An 18,571-nucleotide genomic window follows, 5' to 3' on the forward strand; every position below is an offset into this window, starting at 1 on the left:
CAGACTGCCCAGAACAATTTGAAGACCCCTAGGGATGTCACCCTTTGTCTTGATAAGCCAGACATGACATGGAAGTTGCACTGGTTTTTTGTTTTGTTTTGTTTTTTTAAGATAGGGTCTCACTCGCCCAGGCTGGCGTGCAGTGGTGCAATCATAGCTGGTTGTAGCCTCAACCTCCCAGGCTCAAGCGATCCACCTTAGCCTCCCAAATTGCCAGGATTACAGGCACTACTCAGCTCTCTAGGAGGGTTTCTGATATCACAGTAATAGACCTGCCAGCCTACTGGAAATAGCACATCAAATATTTATTAAAGGAATTTATGTAATATTTAAAACAAAAACAGTACTTTTTCAAAAAGAAAATGTGTTTTTAATCAGTCAACTAATTCTGATCTCTCTTAAAAAATGTCCTTCTCTAGTACAAAACGTGAACAAGAAGTGGCAGAGCTGAAGAAGGCTCTTGAGGAGGAAACTAAGAACCATGAAGCCCAAATCCAAGACATGAGACAAAGACACGCAACAGCCCTGGAGGAGCTCTCAGAGCAGCTGGAACAGGCCAAGCGGGTAAGGGAGACCCTGCCGTGTGCTGTGGCCTGGAGAAAGTCGCCGTCAGACCCACTCCCATCCTATGTGCCGTTCTGTTCAGTCATGTATTGATTAGGCTCCAGCCTCTGTACGTCATTGAGTGGGCTGCTGGGTTCCCAGTTGCCAAGGCAGGAGCGGCTTTCTGAAAACACACTGTCTCCTTATGAAGAAAAGCCAGATGCAAGTGCATGGATCCAGCCGCCATCTCAAACCACACGTCCTCCCCAGTGTCTCCTCCACTAAATCCTTCTCCCAGTGGCTTCACTCAAAACCCCAAATGGTTTGAAAGTCATTCTTCCCTTACTTGTCTGCTGCCAGTAAGTCACAAGTCCTGCCAATGTTCCCCTTCAGGGTTTCCTGACATTCATCTCTCCCTTCTTGTCCTTCCCTGCCTGTGATCTCACCTCAGCCACCACACACAGTGTTGGCTTTCATTCATTGTTCCCGCTTCTGTATCTCAGACACAGGCTTTCCGTTCTCCTGAAACTTTACTTCATGTGCGCTGTGACTCACAGCACCCTCCTGTACAGACTGGCCTCCATGACTTCCCATAATCATCCTTGCCTTTGTAACTTGGTTCTTGCTCCGGTTTCCCCATCTTTCTGTTCTTTGCCTAGCCACTTGCCACCTTTTAATTTAGACAATGACAATATTAACATTTACGGAACATTTACGTTTGTGTCAGGTACTGTGCTAAGTACCCTACATGAATTGCCTTCCTTAATCTGTGTTACAACCCTGTGGCATAGTCTCCTATAATTCCCATTTAAAAGACAAGGAAACTGAGGCCCAGCCGTGTTAGGTAATTAAGCCAGGGTCACACAGCTGGTTCATGGAAAGGCGGCTTGAAGCCAGACAGTGTGGCCCAGATTCCCATGTGACCACCTTACTGCACCCAATCTTGTCCCTGAGGCAAGATGTCATCGGAGATACATCCTGTTGTGGCCACCCGTGCACCAAGGGGGCTTGCTCATGTTAGTAAGCGCAAGACAATTCTTACACTAACAACTCTTGTTTTATACAGAGGACAGTGTGAGTGATTACGCTGCAGACAGGACACACCTGGCATGGACAAGGCTAATTAAGTGAGCCCCTAAATATCTGCATCTGCTCCTCGGAGCAGTATGTATGCATGTGTTCCTTACATAGAAATCCTCACACTCAGAGAACAGCAAACATTTTCATTCATTCATTCAACAGATGTTGACTACAGACTCACTGTGTGTTAGGCACAATTCTGCAGACTCAAAAAGCAGTCCTCTGTATGGAGTTTTAGAAAATAATGAGTGAATTGTTTTCCCTTCCATCTCCTAGTTCAAAGCAAATCTAGAGAAGAACAAGCAGGGCCTGGAGACAGATAACAAGGAGCTGGCGTGTGAGGTGAAGGTCCTGCAGCAGGTCAAGGCTGAGTCTGAGCACAAGAGGAAGAAGCTCGACGCGCAGGTCCAGGAGCTCCATGCCAAGGTCTCCGAAGGCGACAGGCTCAGGGTGGAGCTGGCGGAGAAAGCAAGTAAGCTGCAGGTAAGCCAGAAACCTCCACAGTACACACATCCCACTGTAGCATGACCCTAATTTACCACTGCATCCTCTGTGCAATGAGAGACCCATGGCCAGTGTGCTATACAGTACCTGAAAATTGCTATCCAGTAAATACAACGAGTCTTAGGTGTCCCTAGTGTCTATTACTTTGATGAAGTTAAGTAATATTTATTTTAAGAAGAAGACAGCATGAATTGGACTTGATCAGTTCCACTTTGAATTGTATTTATAGTTGCTTGAACAGTTTTAAGCACTTCAGCTTCTCCATTAGTCCAGTAAATAAGAGAATAGGAACAATGGGCCAAAAAAATTATACTTCACATTGGCAAAGATTTGCGAGAGTTTTATTTTTTACACTGCTGGTATAAATTAGTGCAACCTTTTTTTTTGAGACAGTCTCGCTCTGTCGCCCAGGCTAGAGTGCAATGGCGCAATCTCTGCTCACTCCACCCTCCATCTCCCGGGTTCACGCTATTCTCTTGCCTCAATCTCCCAAGTAGCTGGGACTACAGGCACCCACCACCATGTCCGGCTAATTTTTTGAATTTTTAGTAGAGACGGGGTTTCACCACGTTAGCCAGGATGGTCTCGATCTCCTGACCGTGTGATCCACCCCCCTCAGCCTCCCAAAGTGCTGAGATTACAAGCTTGAGCCACCGTGCCTGGCCTAGTGCAACCTTTCCTAAAGGACAGTTTGGCAGTCTTAGATCACGAGCCTTAAAACTGGGAGTATCCTTAGATCCGAAAAATCCATGTCTAGTCATTTATCCTAGGGAATTAACTAAGGATGTACACACAGAGTCAACTTCAAGAATGTTCATTGCAGAAGTGTGTACAAAAGTATATACAGTCAGCCCTCGGTATCCACTGGGGGATTGCATCCAGGACCTCCTGCAGATACCACAATCTGCTAATGCTGGAGTCCCTAATAAAAATGGCATAGTGTGGGGCCAGGCCTGGTAGCTCACACCTATAATCCCAGCACTTTGGGAAGCCGAGGCGGGCGGATCACGAGGTCAGGAGTTTGAGACCAGCCTGGCCAACATGGTGAAACTCCATCTCTACTAAAAAATACAAAAAAATTGGCCAGGTGTGGTGGTGCACACCTGTAATCCCAGCTACTCGGGAGGCTGAGGCAGGAGAATCACTTGAATCCAGGGAGGTGGAGATTGCAGTGAGCTGAGATCACGCCACTACACTCCGGCCTGGACAACAGAACAAGACTGTCTCAAAAGAAAAAAAAAAAGGCATAGTATTTGCATATGTGCACATCCTCCCATATACTATAAATCATCTCTAGATTACTCATTATAATACCTAAGATGATGTACGTGCTATGTAAAAAGTTGTTACACTGTATGTTTTAGGAAATAACGACTCAAAAAAGTCATGTTTTTAGGAAATAACCCAAAAGAGTCATGAATTATACATGGTCAGTGCACATGCAGGGGTTTTTTCTGAATTTTTTTTTTTTTTTTTTTTTTAAGACGGAGTCTCACTCTGTCGCCCAGGCTGGAGTGCAGTGGCACGATCTCAGCTCACTGCAAGCTCCGCCTCCTAGGTTCACGCTATTCTCCTACCTCAGTCTCCCGAGTAGCTGGGACTATAGGCGCCCACCGCCACGCCCAGCTAATTTTTTGTATTTTTAGTAGAGACGGGGTTTCTCCGTGTTAGCCAGGCTGATCTCGATCTCCTGACCTCATGATCCGCCCACCTCGGCCTTCCAAAGTGATGGGATTACAGGCGTGAGCTACGGCGCCCAGCCCTTTTCTGAATATTTTTAATACATGGTTGGTTGAATCCACAGATGGAACCTATGGATAGGAAGGGCTGAGTGTAGTTGGAAACAACTTTAATGTTTAATACGGACTTCTATGCAACCAGCAAAAACAATATAGTCGATGAGTCCTTACTGGTAAGAAAAGATGTACATCCTATATTGCCACATTGAAAAAGCATTACAGAGCTGTGTTGTGTCAGAGGCCCGAGACCACACTACAGTACATGATTCTCCAGGACTCTAGAACTCAGCAGAGAGGCCTGCTCATGGCAAAGATTTATTACAGTGAAAAGATACAAAGCAAAATCAGTAAAAGGGAAGGGCACGAGGGCTGAGGTCCTGAGGAAACCAGGAACAAGCTTCCAGGAGTCCTCTCCCAGCAGAGTCACACAGGACATGCTTCATTCCTCCAGCAGTGAGTCCTGACAGCATGCGTGAAATGTTGTCTTCCAAGAAGCTCATTACAGACTCAGTGCCCAGGGTTTTTATTAAGGGCTGGTTACATAGGCACCTCTTGCCTAGCATAAACCCAAATTGCAGACTCCCAGAAGAAATGCAGGTGTTCAACACAGACCATATTGTTTACACGGACAGTTTAGAGAAAAGCCACCCTTATCGTTTAGGAAATAGTGGGAACTCTTGCTAAATTCAAGTTCCCACACACCAGCCAAAGGTCAGCATCACAAGCAGGCCTTTCGAAGGAGGGCGGTCCCGGCCTGCCGTGTTAACGTGTAGATACTGAAATACTGTGTGTGTGCTCTCACACATCTGGAAAGCTGTTCCTAAAAGAGAAAATCTCTGAAACTGCATTATGAACTCCACCTACAGCAGGGAAGAGAGGGGAGTGACAGTTCCTTGTCCCCTGTGCCACACCAGGCATATGCTAGGCTCCCATGTACGTTGTTCCCCATTTAATCCTCAGTCAACCCCTCTGGTAGGTGAGGAACCTCAGACTCAAAGAAGCTAAGGCTCTTGCCCCCTCTGGTGACTCACCTGGCGAATTCTAGAGCTGGTGCTGAAGGCCGGAGTCCCTCTTGACTTTGGAGCCCTTCCCCACCACACTGTTCCCAAGACTGATGAAGTGTGAGCTCTGCGAAGGATGTTGCTAACAAGAGTGAAGATGGAAGCATTACAGCCTGTGCTCCGTTGTGGCTGTGCCACCGTCCACTTTCCCTTGGCCGGTGTGACAAGGACAAGCGAGAACCCATGGCGCCCTGCTTCCCCTCTGCGTCCCTCTGCTTCTTCCCAGCACCCACTGTCGTCAAAAATTATAAAGCATCTTATACCATGAAGATTTGTTTGGAAAATATTTTAGAAATATCATTAATTGGGAAGAAAAAAATACTATTAATTAAATCTGACCATAAGAAGTAGCTTAAATATTCATGACGAATATATAATACCAGTTTTTTGAAACCTCAAAGAACTTCTAGCTGGGTGTGGTGGCTCACATCTGTCATTCCAGCACTTTGGGAGGCCAGGGCAGGCAGATCATGAGGTCAGGAGTTCAAGACCAGCCTGGCCAACATGGTGAAACCTTGTCTCTACTAAAGATACAAATAGCTGGGCGCGGTAGCACGCACCTGTAATCCCAGCCACTCGGGAGGCTGAGGCAGGAGAATCGCTTGAACCCGGGAGGCAGAGGTTGCAGTGAGCCAAGATTGCACCACTGCACTCCAGCCAGGGCGACAGGGCAAGACTCTGTCTCAAAAAAAAAAAAAAAAACCTCTTTTATCCCTTTTATAGAAGCTTCAAGTTCTAAAAGAATGTGAATTATACTTTCCTCCCAAAGCATATGGTTAATGCATCTTCATGTGAAGGAGGACCAAAATCAAGCACCTGCTGGCCTTTCAGCCTCCCCACAGAGGATACAGTCACTCTTTCAAAGGCTTTGCTTTAATTTTTGTCTCTTCATGATAAAAATAGAAGAAGGTAGGAAACCAGTTAGGAGACCCCCCCGCCCCCTGTCCTTTCCATGGGTAGAGACTATTAAGGTGGCCAGGGAGGCAGGTTCTGGTACCTACTTATTTGAGCTCCGTTTGAAGGCAACAGACTCTTGGTGGTGAGTCTTCCTTAACTGAATGGATAGTTTCAGGTTCACACTCCCCCCGAGTTCTTCTCTATTTGTGTTCTGTTTAAAAGCTATGTTTCTAGACCCTCTCTGCTCGCTTACTATTGAGTTGAATTTAATCTTTTGCTTCTTACAGAATGAGCTAGATAATGTCTCCACCCTTCTGGAAGAAGCGGAGAAGAAGGGTATTAAATTTGCCAAGGACGCAGCTAGTCTTGAGTCTCAACTACAGGATACACAGGTATTCCCCAGGGAGCAAGGGATCTTTACAATAACTAACATTTCTGTAATATATAAGCTGGTGAAATATGCTGGCCCCAGAATTGCCTTCTGTGTCACCTCTTACTAGTTTTATGTCATATTTTTATTTGGAGCCAGCTTTGCTACTCAGGATTTCTCCCTGGAAGCTCAGTGTCTTGATGTAGAGCCCCTGGGGTTCCTGTGTCTGGCAGGCATGTGGGTGGCCTCGGAGGCAGCTCCAGCTGCCATTCACGGCTGCTGCCTGGGCTGTGGTTGGCCCAAGCCATGGTCCTCCTGCACACAGTGTCTTGCTGGCCATTTCCGGTAAGATTGTTTCCTTATGGTTGGAATTGCATTGTGCTGACCTGTGAGAAACAGTCCATTTTGTAAAAGGGTGAGTTGAGGCTTATCAGACTAAGATCTGTATTGCATCATCCGTTAGGGATGTTTTTAAGTCATCTACAGGTTACTTGAAAATAACGTAGCACTTTATTCTTGGAGTTTTACAGCTTAGTTTTGTTAAATTTACAAACATTTATGAGTGTTTATTTGCCAGGCTTTAGGCTAGGTGCTGGGGATTAAAAAAAATCTCAAGACAGGCCGAAAGTGGAATAATTAGGCAGTTGGGGACAAATTCATTTTAACTGAAGCATACTCCATGCATGACAAGGTGCGGCCTGGTGAGTGAGACTAGAGGAGGCCGGAGCCATGGCCCAGAAATTCTGCTCCATACAACTAATGCCTCTGAAGATTTTCCAGTCTGGAAGTAACAGGAAAAACATGTTTGTGCTTACATTTTAGAAGTCAGTCTGGCAGGAAACATGAAGGACAGATAACTGAGGGGATGCCTAAGACGGGAGACGTGATCCTACTGCGAAGGGCCGAGGCCCTGAACTAAGATGGGGCAGGGGGTGGAGAGGAAGGGATTCCAGGTGTGACTGAGGAGAGGCGGGGTGTGGTGGGGGACGCAGGAGGGGAGGCCTCGGGGATGCCTGGAGGCTCCAGCCTGGGCCCCTGGGTGGACGGCACTGCCACTCATTTCTCAGAGATGAGTCTGAAGCAGTGTCGGTGTGAAGAGCTTTTACAAAGTTATCGTGTGTGTTTTTAAATCATCTGTGTTTGTTAATGTCACTGGGCGTTCTCATGCACTGAGGCTGTCATTTTTTTACGACATGAATTCTTTAATACAGGTGTATTTGTTTTGGTGATAAATATAACGGAAGTGTTGCCCTTTTAAACAAAATACACAGGAGCTTCTTCAGGAGGAGACACGCCAGAAACTAAACCTGAGCAGTCGGATCCGGCAGCTGGAAGAGGAGAAGAACAGTCTTCAGGAGCAGCAGGAGGAGGAGGAGGAGGCCAGGAAGAACCTGGAGAAGCAAGTGCTGGCCCTGCAGTCCCAGGTGTGTGTCCTCTTTAGGAAGACGCGGTGGCCTCGATGTGTGTCTTCAGCAGCTCCTGGCCCTGCTGTGCTGGCCTGTCTCAACTCCATTTGGGACAGTTAATTAGGTTGTACTAAATTAAGCCCATTAAATGGTTTTTCTTTGACCCAGCCACATGCTGGTTATAATGCTAGAAGCCCTTAAAATAAGGACCTAGGACTGTGTCAACAATGAAAAGTTTCAATCCAGTCATCATTTTATAGACTATTAGCTAAGAAATTAAGTGACAGTCTAAGATTCATTTGTTTTAAAATCACAGTATTGATTTTTCTTCTCTCAAAATGTTAAAAACAAAAGGTTTTTTCTTTTTTCTTCAAATGCAAAAACCAATTGAGTTTTTTTGGTTTTTTTTTTTGAGACAGAGTCTCACTCTATCGCCCAGGCTGGAGTGCAGTGGTGTGATCTCAGCTCACTGCAACCTCCGCCTCCTGGGCTCAAGTGATCCTCCCACCTCAGCCTCCCCAGTAGCCAAGACTACAGACAGGTGATTTTTGTATTTTTAGTAGAGATGAGGTTTCACTATGTTGGCCTGGCTGGTCTTGAACTCCTGACCTCAAGTGATCCTCCCGCCTTGCCCTCCCAGAGTGCTGGGATTACAGGTGTGAGCCACCATGCCCAGCCCCAGTTGAGTACATCAATACTGATCTTTCTGTTTGTCCTTACACAAAACCTAGTTGGCTGATACCAAGAAGAAAGTAGATGACGACCTGGGAACAATTGAGAGTCTGGAAGAAGCCAAGAAGAAGCTTCTGAAGGACGTGGAGGCCCTGAGCCAGCGCCTGGAGGAGAAGGCACTGGCGTATGACAAACTGGAGAAGACCAAGAACCGCCTGCAGCAGGAGCTGGACGACCTCACGGTGGACCTGGACCACCAGCGCCAGGTCGCCTCCAACTTGGAGAAGAAGCAGAAGAAGTTTGACCAGGTGGGTCGGCCACGTGTCATTTCCTCCTGGCAGAGCTCTTGCTTTTGTTCATTTGGTTTAAAATAATCTTATTTAAAGGCAATTAAATATACATATTTATATCAAAATTGGAAAAAGGGGGAAAGCAAAAAAAAAAAAAAAAGGAAATACAAGAACACCATAATCTAGTGGCAGCACTCTAGCGATAAATCAGCCACATGGTGGAAGAGAAAAGTTGATGTCACTTTCGGTTTTTCATATTCCCCCATCCCCTTCTGCACAGCTGTTAGCAGAAGAGAAGAGCATCTCTGCTCGCTATGCCGAAGAGCGGGACCGGGCCGAAGCCGAGGCCAGAGAGAAAGAAACCAAAGCCCTGTCACTGGCCCGGGCCCTCGAGGAAGCCCTGGAGGCCAAGGAGGAGTTTGAGAGGCAGAACAAGCAGCTCCGAGCAGACATGGAAGACCTCATGAGCTCCAAAGATGATGTGGGGAAGAACGTAAGTCGCCTGGTGGGCTCCACACTTCCGCACGGGAGAGTATCCCAGGGGCCTAGGCCTTCACACGGGAGCAGGCGACTCCAGGGGAGCCTGAAGGACCTGGGAATGCACAGCCCAGCAGCAAAGCCATCTAGGAGTGTTTTGGCCTGTGCATGTGTAAGGGGGTTCAAGGCTTCTGGGACCGATGTGAGGTCTTCTGCAGTCTCCCCCCAGCACTGGCTGGAGGTGAACATGTTTCTTCTTGTCCTTTCACTGCCCTCCGTGCTCCAGCCTGCATCCTGGCAGGAGAGCCTTTCAACAAAAGGTTTCATGGTTCTGCCGTCACAGGTAGTTATCAAACATGAGGTGAATGGGGACCTGGAGAGGAGGAGGAGGGAATGGCAGCTCCCTCTGACCTGGTTCTTCCCAGGGAAGCCCCACTGTTTTCTTTGAGAGCTTCAGTAGCTTTGGGGGCTTATCCACAGCTTGGAAGCTTCTGTGGCACAGTTTCTCTTTCCATTGCATACATCTTCCACAAGAGCTGCCATGATATTTATTTACCCTACATCTCTCCCTTAGTGCATGGCGTGTTGAAGATAGCAAGACAAACCCAGGCCTGGTATCAAAGGCAAGGTTCCCTGGGTCCTCCACAGGCTTCCATTCTGACCATGGGAAGCCACTTAAGCTTTTGAAGCCTAAGTTTCCTTATCTGCCAGATGGACATTATACTTGCCCAATTTCATGAAGTTACTCCATCTGCTTTGAAAAGCACACAAAGTCCTATAAACAGGCAGGGTCTCATTTTCATGGGCTGTGGGCCATCTGGCCACATCATAAGTCAGCGAAGGTGGTCCCACCTTTCTGCTGGGTCTCCTACAACTTGACGCCCAGGGACTAGCCCCATGGACAAGAAGAGGCCACTGAAAGTAGAAGTGGCCATGGTTACACAGTGAAATGTGGAGAGAGAACTCTACAGTTGATTTCATGTTCGTTTTCTGTAGCATCAGCACTCACATGTTGATCCCACAAACATGTCTTTTGTGCCACTGAGCACCAGACACTGTAGAAATGGGCCTTCCTCCTGTCCTAAGATTCCCCACGCCTGTCCCTGTGAGAACTGCGGTGGTCCTGGACCCCAGACGGGGTGCACAGCAGCACCAAGGCCTCCCTCCAAAGGCTGCTGCGAGGATCAAAGGGCACAGGAGGTGGAGCTCTCAGCACAGTGCTTGGCGCAGAGAATGAGGGAAATGGTGCTGGGGGCATCTTTGTCCAGAGAAAGGATCAAGGCCTGTGTACTGTGCCCTGCTTCTTAGGCCTAAGCCACCCTAATAATCAACAGTTTCCACATGTGCTTTCCAATACGAACGATCTTTTCTACAGCAGGAAGAGGTGTACTGTTGTACTTGCTCCTCACAGACAGCGGGCAAGGAGTCAGTCAACAGACAGGCTCCCTGACATGGCTGTTTCCTTTGTTCTTTGGCTCACTGAAGAGCTCTCAGCTTAAAGGTCATCAGATGAGGATGACCAGAGAACACGTGTGAATAAAGAAATCCGCACTGTAGTTCTGAACTGCATACACTGAAATGGAGAATAGCAGCACCCTTCGGGGGAGAGGGAAGGATGTGTGTGCATGTGGCAGGGGGCCGGCCCAGGGGGACCAAAGTGGCCAGCATGCCGCGAGTGGGCCTGTAAAACAGGAAGACTGCCGTTCTTCACACGTGCCTCCACCGCGGTCATCTCTTTCCTGATGCTTCGGTGGTTTAGGTTCACGAACTTGAAAAATCCAAACGGGCCCTGGAGCAGCAGGTGGAGGAAATGAGGACCCAGCTGGAGGAGCTGGAAGACGAGCTCCAGGCCACGGAAGATGCCAAGCTTCGTCTGGAGGTCAACATGCAGGCCATGAAGGCGCAGTTCGAGAGGGACCTGCAAACCAGGGATGAGCAGAATGAAGAGAAGAAGCGGCTGCTGATCAAACAGGTAGGGCAGAGGGACCGGCCTCCGCAACAAGGGGTGCAGGCTCTGAAAGCCCAGCTCGGGGTCAGTATCCTGTTCATTCGTGTTAGAACACATCTGAGTAAACACAGAGTGACACATAGAGTAAAATGAATGTATTTGGTCATTTGAGAATTTTATTATTTAAATTTTATTGTAATTAGTTTAGGTTTTTCTATTTCTCAGACAGTATCATTGCTGCTTACAAGCCAGACACTTATCAGTTAGAAAGCCCTCAGTGGACTCCCAAAGGAATCCGTGGTTAGGTTCAAGTTCCTTGTCTCAGAACATGGGTATAGGAAAGAATTGATACATCCCAGACATGGTGATTCGGCAGATGTCTGCGGTTCGGATCCCAAGTCCTAATAATGAGATCACTCTTCAAAAGGAAAAAGAGCAGATAATTAAATTTGTCCTTTTATAAAGCTGCTATCCATGTATAAGTTGTATACTTTTCTGAATGAAGACACTTTGCTGCATGTATCTTAAATTTCTAGTCTAAAATACTTTAAAAATGAATTGTGGAGCCGGGCGCGGTGGCTCACGCTTGTAATCCCAGCACTTTGGGAGGCCGAGGCGGGTGGATCACGAGGTCAGGAGATCGAGACCACAGTGAAACCCCGTCTCTACTAAAAATACAAAAAAAATTAGCCGGGCGTGGTGGCGGGCGCCTGTAGTCCCAGCTACTCGGAGAGGCTGAGGCAGGAGAATGGCGTGAACCCGGGAGGCGGAGCTTGCAGTGAGCCGAGATCGGGCCACTGCACTCCAGCCTGGGTAATAGAGCAAGACTCCATCTCAAAAAAAAAAAAAAAAAAAAAAAAAAATGAATTGTGGATATTTTGCCAGTCCCTTGCAGTTCATGGCAATAAGTTTTGGATTTGGGGTGTGTGTGTGTGTGTGTGTGTGTGTGTGTGTTTTGAGATGGAGTCTCACTCGGTCACCCAGGATGGAGTATAGTGCACGATCTTGGCTCACTGCAACCTCTGCCTCCCAGGTTGAAGTAATTCTCCTGTCTCAGCCTCCCAAGTAGCTGGGACTACAGACACACGCCACCATGCCCAGCTAATTTTTGTATTTTTAGTAGAGACGGGATTTGATCATGTTGGCCAGGCTGGTCTCAAACTCCTGGACTCAGGTGATCTGCCTGCCTTGGCCTCGCAAAGTGCTGGGATTACAGGCATGAGCCACCATGCCTGGCCAGATTTGGAATTACTGAATTTTGCTTTGTTATTTTGACTCCACTAATTATTGGTCTTTTATTGCTGGATAAGAAATTACCCCAAACTTAACAAATTAGTGCAAACTGTGACAACATTTTTGTCACAGTTTCTGTGGGTGAGGAACTGGGAAGCGGTTGAGTCAGTGGTTCTGGTACAGTCAGGACCTCGGCCCTGGCTGCATCATCCGAAGGCCTGACCGGGGCTGGAGGAGTGTGCCAAACTGGCTCACACACATGGTGTCAGCAGGAGGCCTCAGCAGCTCGCCACATGGGCCTCCTGAGTGTCCTGGAGGGAGCTTCAGGAGAGTGAGAGATTCAAAAGAAAGCAAGCAAGGAGGAAGCTTCCGGGCCTTTTATGAACGAATCTCCCAAGTCTCATGTGATCACTTGTTTATTGTGTTTATTAGAAGCAAGTCACTAAGACTGGCCCACATTCAAGAGGAGATTATGCTCCAACTCTTTAAGATGGGGAGTATTAAAGAATTTGTAGAAATTTTTTTAAACCACCACACTTTGAAATTCATGTAAGTGGCTCTACATTAGGAGCCTCCTGCTATCCTGTGCCTTGAGGTACAGCCCCAGGTCTCTGCAGAACACAGCAAGCAGATGACGAGCACCTCTGCACTATGCGGAAGCAGCTGCCCTGCTCCTCCCCTCCCATGCCAACCCCTGCCGAGAAGCAGCAGAGCGGCCTTGTTTCTCTCCTTTGGAGAGGACCAGTGGAGCCACCACTCGTCAAGCCTTGGTGCCTCCATACCAGCTCCCACACCAGCCATCATCCTCTTTGCAGGAAGCGGAAGCTCTGTGAAGGCAGGGACCTTTCCTTGCTCACCTGAGCCTCCAGCTGCTACAGCACTACATAGGGCGCAGGTATTTATTAAGGTATTTATGACCTATACCTTAATAAATACATGACGAAACATTCATTTATGGCTAAGTGGCAGAAGCAGGACAGGTTGGGAAGACCATGTCAAGGCAATGACACATGGTCCCTGTGGACTCATGGGCTGATAAGGTTTGGAGCTCAACAGCTGTGTGTCTGGTCCTCGTCATTGGTGACAGAGACGTTAGGGTTTGGTTTAAGGACTCCAGAGCACCTTCTTCTGAGCATCCCTCACACAGCGTGAGCGTAGTTCCCCATCCCTACTGTACACTAGGAGGCTCACTGAGTGAAGAGTGCCGCAGAGTGAGTGAGTGGCTGACAGGTGTGTCCCCCTCGGTTTCCAGCCCACATCTTACTCGTCCTCACTCTCCCATCTGCCTGCTCCAGAGCAGGCCTTCATTTTGTCCCTCCTCCATTGGACAGCTTTGACTGCTCCCCACTTTCCTGCTGATCAAAGGCAGTTTCTGCCTGGTTCTGACGCCCCTGTAACATGGCCGTGCCCCATGTCCTCACAGCTCTAGGAAACAGGCATGCCCGCTTAGTCCTCTGCACCTCTTAGCAACCACCCCATACCCACTCTGTGCCTACCCCAGCCTTCATTACATGCTTACCGCATTGTCTTGGGTTTTTCCATCTTGGCTTCATCTACACCCTGAGCTCAGGTCACTGGCTGCCTTCTCGCATGCCCTCGTAGCAGTCAGTGGGACGGTTTGTACTAGGTGGTGGTGTTTAAAGACCCCTTTGACAAAATTCAGCTACTGTGGTTTTCTGTTGATAGTAACTGTTTGGTAACAGAGACCTCTACAGAGTAACAGAAGTTTCCACTCACCCGAGTCACCAGAGCCCCCACTTGAGAAGAGTCTGCCTGTTCTGTGAGCAGATACTTGGATGTAACCCAGCATAACCCGATGTTGTCCATTAGGTGCGGGAGCTCGAGGCAGAGCTGGAGGATGAGAGGAAACAGCGGGCACTTGCTGTGGCTTCAAAGAAAAAGATGGAGATAGACCTGAAGGACCTCGAAGCCCAAATCGAGGCTGCGAACAAAGCTCGGGATGAGGTGATTAAGCAGCTCCGCAAGCTCCAGGTATGTGCCACCGCCGCCCATGGAGTCTCTGGATGGCATCACGTGGCCCCACTGAGAGCCAGCACCACGTGACCTGTGTGGCTTTTACAGAGTCCAGCAGTGAAGCTGGGGGGGACAGCACTGCAGCGCCACCCTGGGGACACAGCACTTGCTGTCAGTGCGGCCGGGGGCAAGGCAGCAGGCCATAAAGACAGTGCTTGTGTGTCCACTGTGTCCTCAGGAGATACCTGAATGCAGTTAGCAACACAGCTGGGGTGGAGGCACCATGCAGGGCTCCTGTGGCCCTAAGAGCCTGTGGCAATGCTTAAAACCCACCCTTCCTCACCTCGAGAGGAGGGTCATGTTGACCCACCCCTTAGTGCTGTGGCTTTTGTGATCTCTTTGGTCTGTTGTAATCGTCAATTTTTCTACCCAGATGATGTGCCAGTTTTTACTACCACAATGACAAGAAGTGATCTCTGCAAGAGTTCACGGTGTGAGCAGGCAGGCAGTGGGCCCTCACCTATAGTAGGAATCGGAGCAACTTCTCAGGGGAACTGGTCTGTTAATGATGAAAACTTTTCCTTTGACCTTGTTGATACCACATCTTGAAAATTTAACAAAATATAACGAAGAAATTTTTATGTACAAAGATCTTTAGCAGAAGTGTTATTATTTATGATAGCAAAAATGGAAACCCCCTAAATGTCAACGGACTGCTAACCACCTAAGTGATTGGGTGTGTGGGGAATGATGGCCGGACTTAAATGAATAAAGGAAAATACCATGTAGGGCAGTTAGGCTTGTAACTCCACACACGTGTGTGTATACATTTTCACAGACAGACATGTAGGCAGACATAGTATACCTAGAAAAAAGTCTGGAAGGAAAGTCATCTCTGGATAATAGGTTGGTAGGAACTTACTTGTTTCCATATGCTTTTTTTTTTTTTTTGAAGCTAAATATAAAGAGGTTTTTTTTTTCTTTTTTTTTTTTTTTTTTTTGCAGAGATAGAGTCTCACTCTGCTACCCAGGGTGAAGTACAGTGGTGCAGTCGTGGCTCACTGCAGCCTGGGCTCAAGATTTTATTAGCTAATTACAAAAGTTATTATGCTAATTAATTACAAAGAATATAAATTATAATACTGTGATTTTATTTAACAGCTTTATTGAAATATAGTTCACATACCGTACAATTCGCCAATTTAGTGTTTTCAGTGTTTTTTAGTTTATTCATAGGCTTTATTCAGCCATCACCACTATCAAATTTGGGGCATTTTGGTCCCTCCTAAAAGAATCCTCTACCCATTGGCTGTCACTCCCCATTCCCTGTATCCCTGCTGCATCCTGCGTTAACTACTAATCTTTCAGTCTCTGTAAATTTGCCTTTGTTCCATATTTCATATCAGTGGAATCATACAATATGTGGCCTTTTGTGACTGGTTTTCTACTTAGCATGATGTTTTCAAAGTTTATCCATGTAGCTGCATGAATAGGCACCACACTCCTTTTTATTACTGAATAACACTCTACTGTGTGGATACATCTACCACATTTTATTCATCTGTCCCCTAGTTGGACATTTGGGTTGTTTCCATTTTTTTGACTTCTGAATAATGCCTCTATGAACATTCATATGCATTTGTGTGGATATGTGCTTTCCGTTTTCTCAGAAATATACCTAGGAGTGGAATTGAGCTGGGTTATATGGTACCTCTGTGTTTAACTTTGAGGAACTGCCAAACTGTTTCCCACAGTGACTGCAGTTTTACATTCCTACCAGCTATGTATGAGGGTTCCAATTTCTCCGCATCTTGTCAACACTTGTTATTGTCCATCTTTTGATTGTAACCATCTTAGTGGGTGTGAAGTGACATTTCATTGTGGCTTTTTATTTCTCTAATGACTAATGAGGTTAAACAGCTGTCTTTTAATTATTGAGTTTAAACAATTCTGTATTCTGGATATAAATTCTTTATGAGATAAATGATTTTCCACACCTGCCTTAGCTTGTTAATTTCTGCCACCCAAAAAAAAAAAAAAAAAGCCAGCTTGGGTTTTGATTGATTGTTTATTGTGTTGATGTGTAGATCAATCTGGAGAGTATTGCTATTTTAACAATATTAAGTCTTCTGGTCTACGAACATGGATAATCTTTCCATTTATTTAGATCTTTTTTTTTTTTTTCAGTGATGTTTTGTAGTTCTTGGTATACAAGTCTTTCACTTCTTTTTTTTCTTTATACCTAAGTTTGTATTCTTTTGATGCTATTATAAATGTAATTGCTTTATTTTTGAATGTTCATAGTTGGTGTATAGAAATATAATTGATGTTTGTATGTTGACCTTGTATCCCGCAATCTTGCTAAACTCATCTATTAGTTCTTGTGGACTTTTCTTTTACTGTCCGTATTACCAGCAGTTCTAATTCTTTCAGTGTCTTCCTTAAGATTTTCTATATACAAGATCAGATCATCTACAAATTAAACTAGTTTTACTTCTTCCTTTCCAATCTGGATATCTTCTATTTCTTTGTCTTTCCTAATTAATTGCCATGGCTAGAATCTCTATTGCAGTGTTAAGTAGAAGTGGCAAGATTGGACACCCTTGTCTTGTTGCTCATCTTTTAGAGGGAAAGCATTCGGTCACTGATCCTTAAGTATGATATTGGCTGTCAGTTTTTCATTGATGCCCTTAATCAGAGTTGAAGAAATTTCCTTCTGTTCATAGCTTGAGTATTTTTATATTGAAAGGGTATTAGATTTTGTCAAGTGCTTCTTCAGCATTTATTGTGATGATCATATGGTTACATTAATTCATTTTTGGTTGTCAAACCAACCTTGCAATTCTCCGATAGATCCCGTTTGGTCATGGTGTATAATCCTTTTTACATGTTGCCAGATTCAGTTTGCTACTATTTTGTTGAAGATTTTTGCATTTGTATTCATAAGGGATTTCATTTTGATCTGTAGTTTTCTTAAGAAATCCTTGTCATTCCCATATACTTTTAGAGGTATAATGACTGTATATTACTTTTATAATCTAGAAAAAAAATATCATGTTTACAAGCTAAGAATGGGGCCAGGCACAGCGGCTCTCACCTGTAATCAGGAGGAATGCTTGAGGCCTTGAGTTTGAGACCAGCCTGGGTAACATAGCCAGGGCTCAACTCTAAAAATAATTTTTTTTAACTAAAACAAAGAATGTAAACCACCCCACAACCTTCTTATTTAATCTTAGGCTCAGATGAAGGATTACCAACGTGAATTAGAAGAAGCTCGTGCATCCAGAGATGAGATTTTTGCTCAATCCAAAGAGAGTGAAAAGAAATTGAAGAGTCTGGAAGCAGAAATCCTTCAATTGCAGGAGGTTGGTTTGTTACTTATTCATCCATTTGTTCAACAAATATATTTGCCCTTGAAATTTCTCCAAGATCAAAAAAAATTTAATATCTTTGTAGCCCACTGTAATGTCAGTATGCATTTTTGTTGTTTTATTTATTTTTTGGTTTTTTTTTTTAAGTATCCATTTTTAATATGGTCCTCAACCTTCTTGTTGCTTCAGTTTGGAAACAAAGTGATCACTTCGACACTGCTCATATATATTCCTCTACCTGGCAAAAGGCAAAGGAGCTGATGAGTAGCTTTTCAGGCCACCTTCTTGGCCTGTTCCCCTGTGCAGGAAAGGGAAGTGTTTATAAGCACGAGGACTGTGTAACTCCAACCTTGGTGATGCAGAATTGCCTTGTTTTTACACAGAAGCACTACTCATGTGATAACTTAAAAGGAGAGAAGTTTGTTTCATTGAATTCCTGTTATCCCTTCATTTATCTTTTTTGTAAGTTCTCATGACGCAGAGACTGATAAAGTGTTGCATATAGGAATTGTAACAGTGCAAGGCACATTTAAATATACACATTACCGTATAAATGATGGATAATCAAAATTTCTTCAAACCTGAAAAGTTCAATGTTATTATCAGTTAATATGAAAAAACTCCCAATACAAACACCTACAAATATTGGATAAAATATTAGCAAAGGCAGAGTTGAGCTTGCAAGAAAGGAGGACGGCTCTCTAGGTGTCAGGAATGAACAAGGAACTCAAAACCAGATCAGGAAACACCGAGCAGACCCTGAGAGAGAACCTGAGAGCCAGCTTCAAGAGGTTTTCATCCTGCTGTCCTCTATCTCACCATTTTTTGCTCCTTTTTTTTCTGACTTCTTGAGTTGGACACTTAGCCCATCAGCTTTCAAGCTTCTTGTCTAGTATGTTTATAAAAGACTGTAAATTCCTCTCTGAGATCTGTTTTCATCATGTTCCACAAATTTTGATGTGGAGTAATTTCATTGCCATGTAATTCTAAATTTTTCTAATTTCTA

The 18,571-nt window shown here is 45.6% G+C and overlaps 2 protein-coding genes across 9 annotated transcripts in view; one reads left to right on the forward strand and one right to left on the reverse strand.

Moving 5' to 3' along the window:
• Nucleotides 1-18,571, forward strand: part of MYH10 (myosin heavy chain 10) — a 163,587-nt gene that overhangs the window by 135,999 nt on the left and 9,017 nt on the right. For all 7 annotated transcript variants that reach the window (XM_063629436.1, XM_063629434.1, XM_063629431.1 and 4 more), the window contains 9 exons: nt 420-564; nt 1,900-2,106; nt 6,112-6,216; nt 7,466-7,618; nt 8,332-8,580; nt 8,843-9,055; nt 10,799-11,011; nt 14,051-14,212; nt 17,431-17,559. In XM_063629436.1, coding sequence (XP_063485506.1) covers nt 420-564; nt 1,900-2,106; nt 6,112-6,216; nt 7,466-7,618; nt 8,332-8,580; nt 8,843-9,055; nt 10,799-11,011; nt 14,051-14,212; nt 17,431-17,559 — 1,576 coding nt within the window. The remainder of the gene's footprint in view (nt 1-419; nt 565-1,899; nt 2,107-6,111; nt 6,217-7,465; nt 7,619-8,331; nt 8,581-8,842; nt 9,056-10,798; nt 11,012-14,050; nt 14,213-17,430; nt 17,560-18,571) is intronic.
• NDEL1 (nudE neurodevelopment protein 1 like 1) overlaps nt 11,138-18,571 on the reverse strand; it is a 55,549-nt gene continuing 48,115 nt past the window's right edge. Inside the window, exons 9-10 of one of the 2 annotated variants that reach the window (XR_008653258.2) lie at nt 13,958-14,071; nt 11,138-11,405 (exon numbers count right to left, since the gene is read on the reverse strand). Coding sequence is in view for 1 of the 2 variants with exons in the window: in XM_055258513.2 (XP_055114488.1) it covers nt 11,309-11,405 (97 nt within the window). In the remaining variant the exon portion in view is untranslated. The remainder of the gene's footprint in view (nt 11,406-13,957; nt 14,072-18,571) is intronic. The other variant, XM_055258513.2, reaches the window with a different exon arrangement.

This window comes from Symphalangus syndactylus, chromosome 20 (genome assembly GCF_028878055.3).
Source record: "Symphalangus syndactylus isolate Jambi chromosome 20, NHGRI_mSymSyn1-v2.1_pri, whole genome shotgun sequence".
In the NCBI taxonomy this organism is placed as follows: domain Eukaryota; kingdom Metazoa; phylum Chordata; class Mammalia; order Primates; family Hylobatidae; genus Symphalangus; species Symphalangus syndactylus.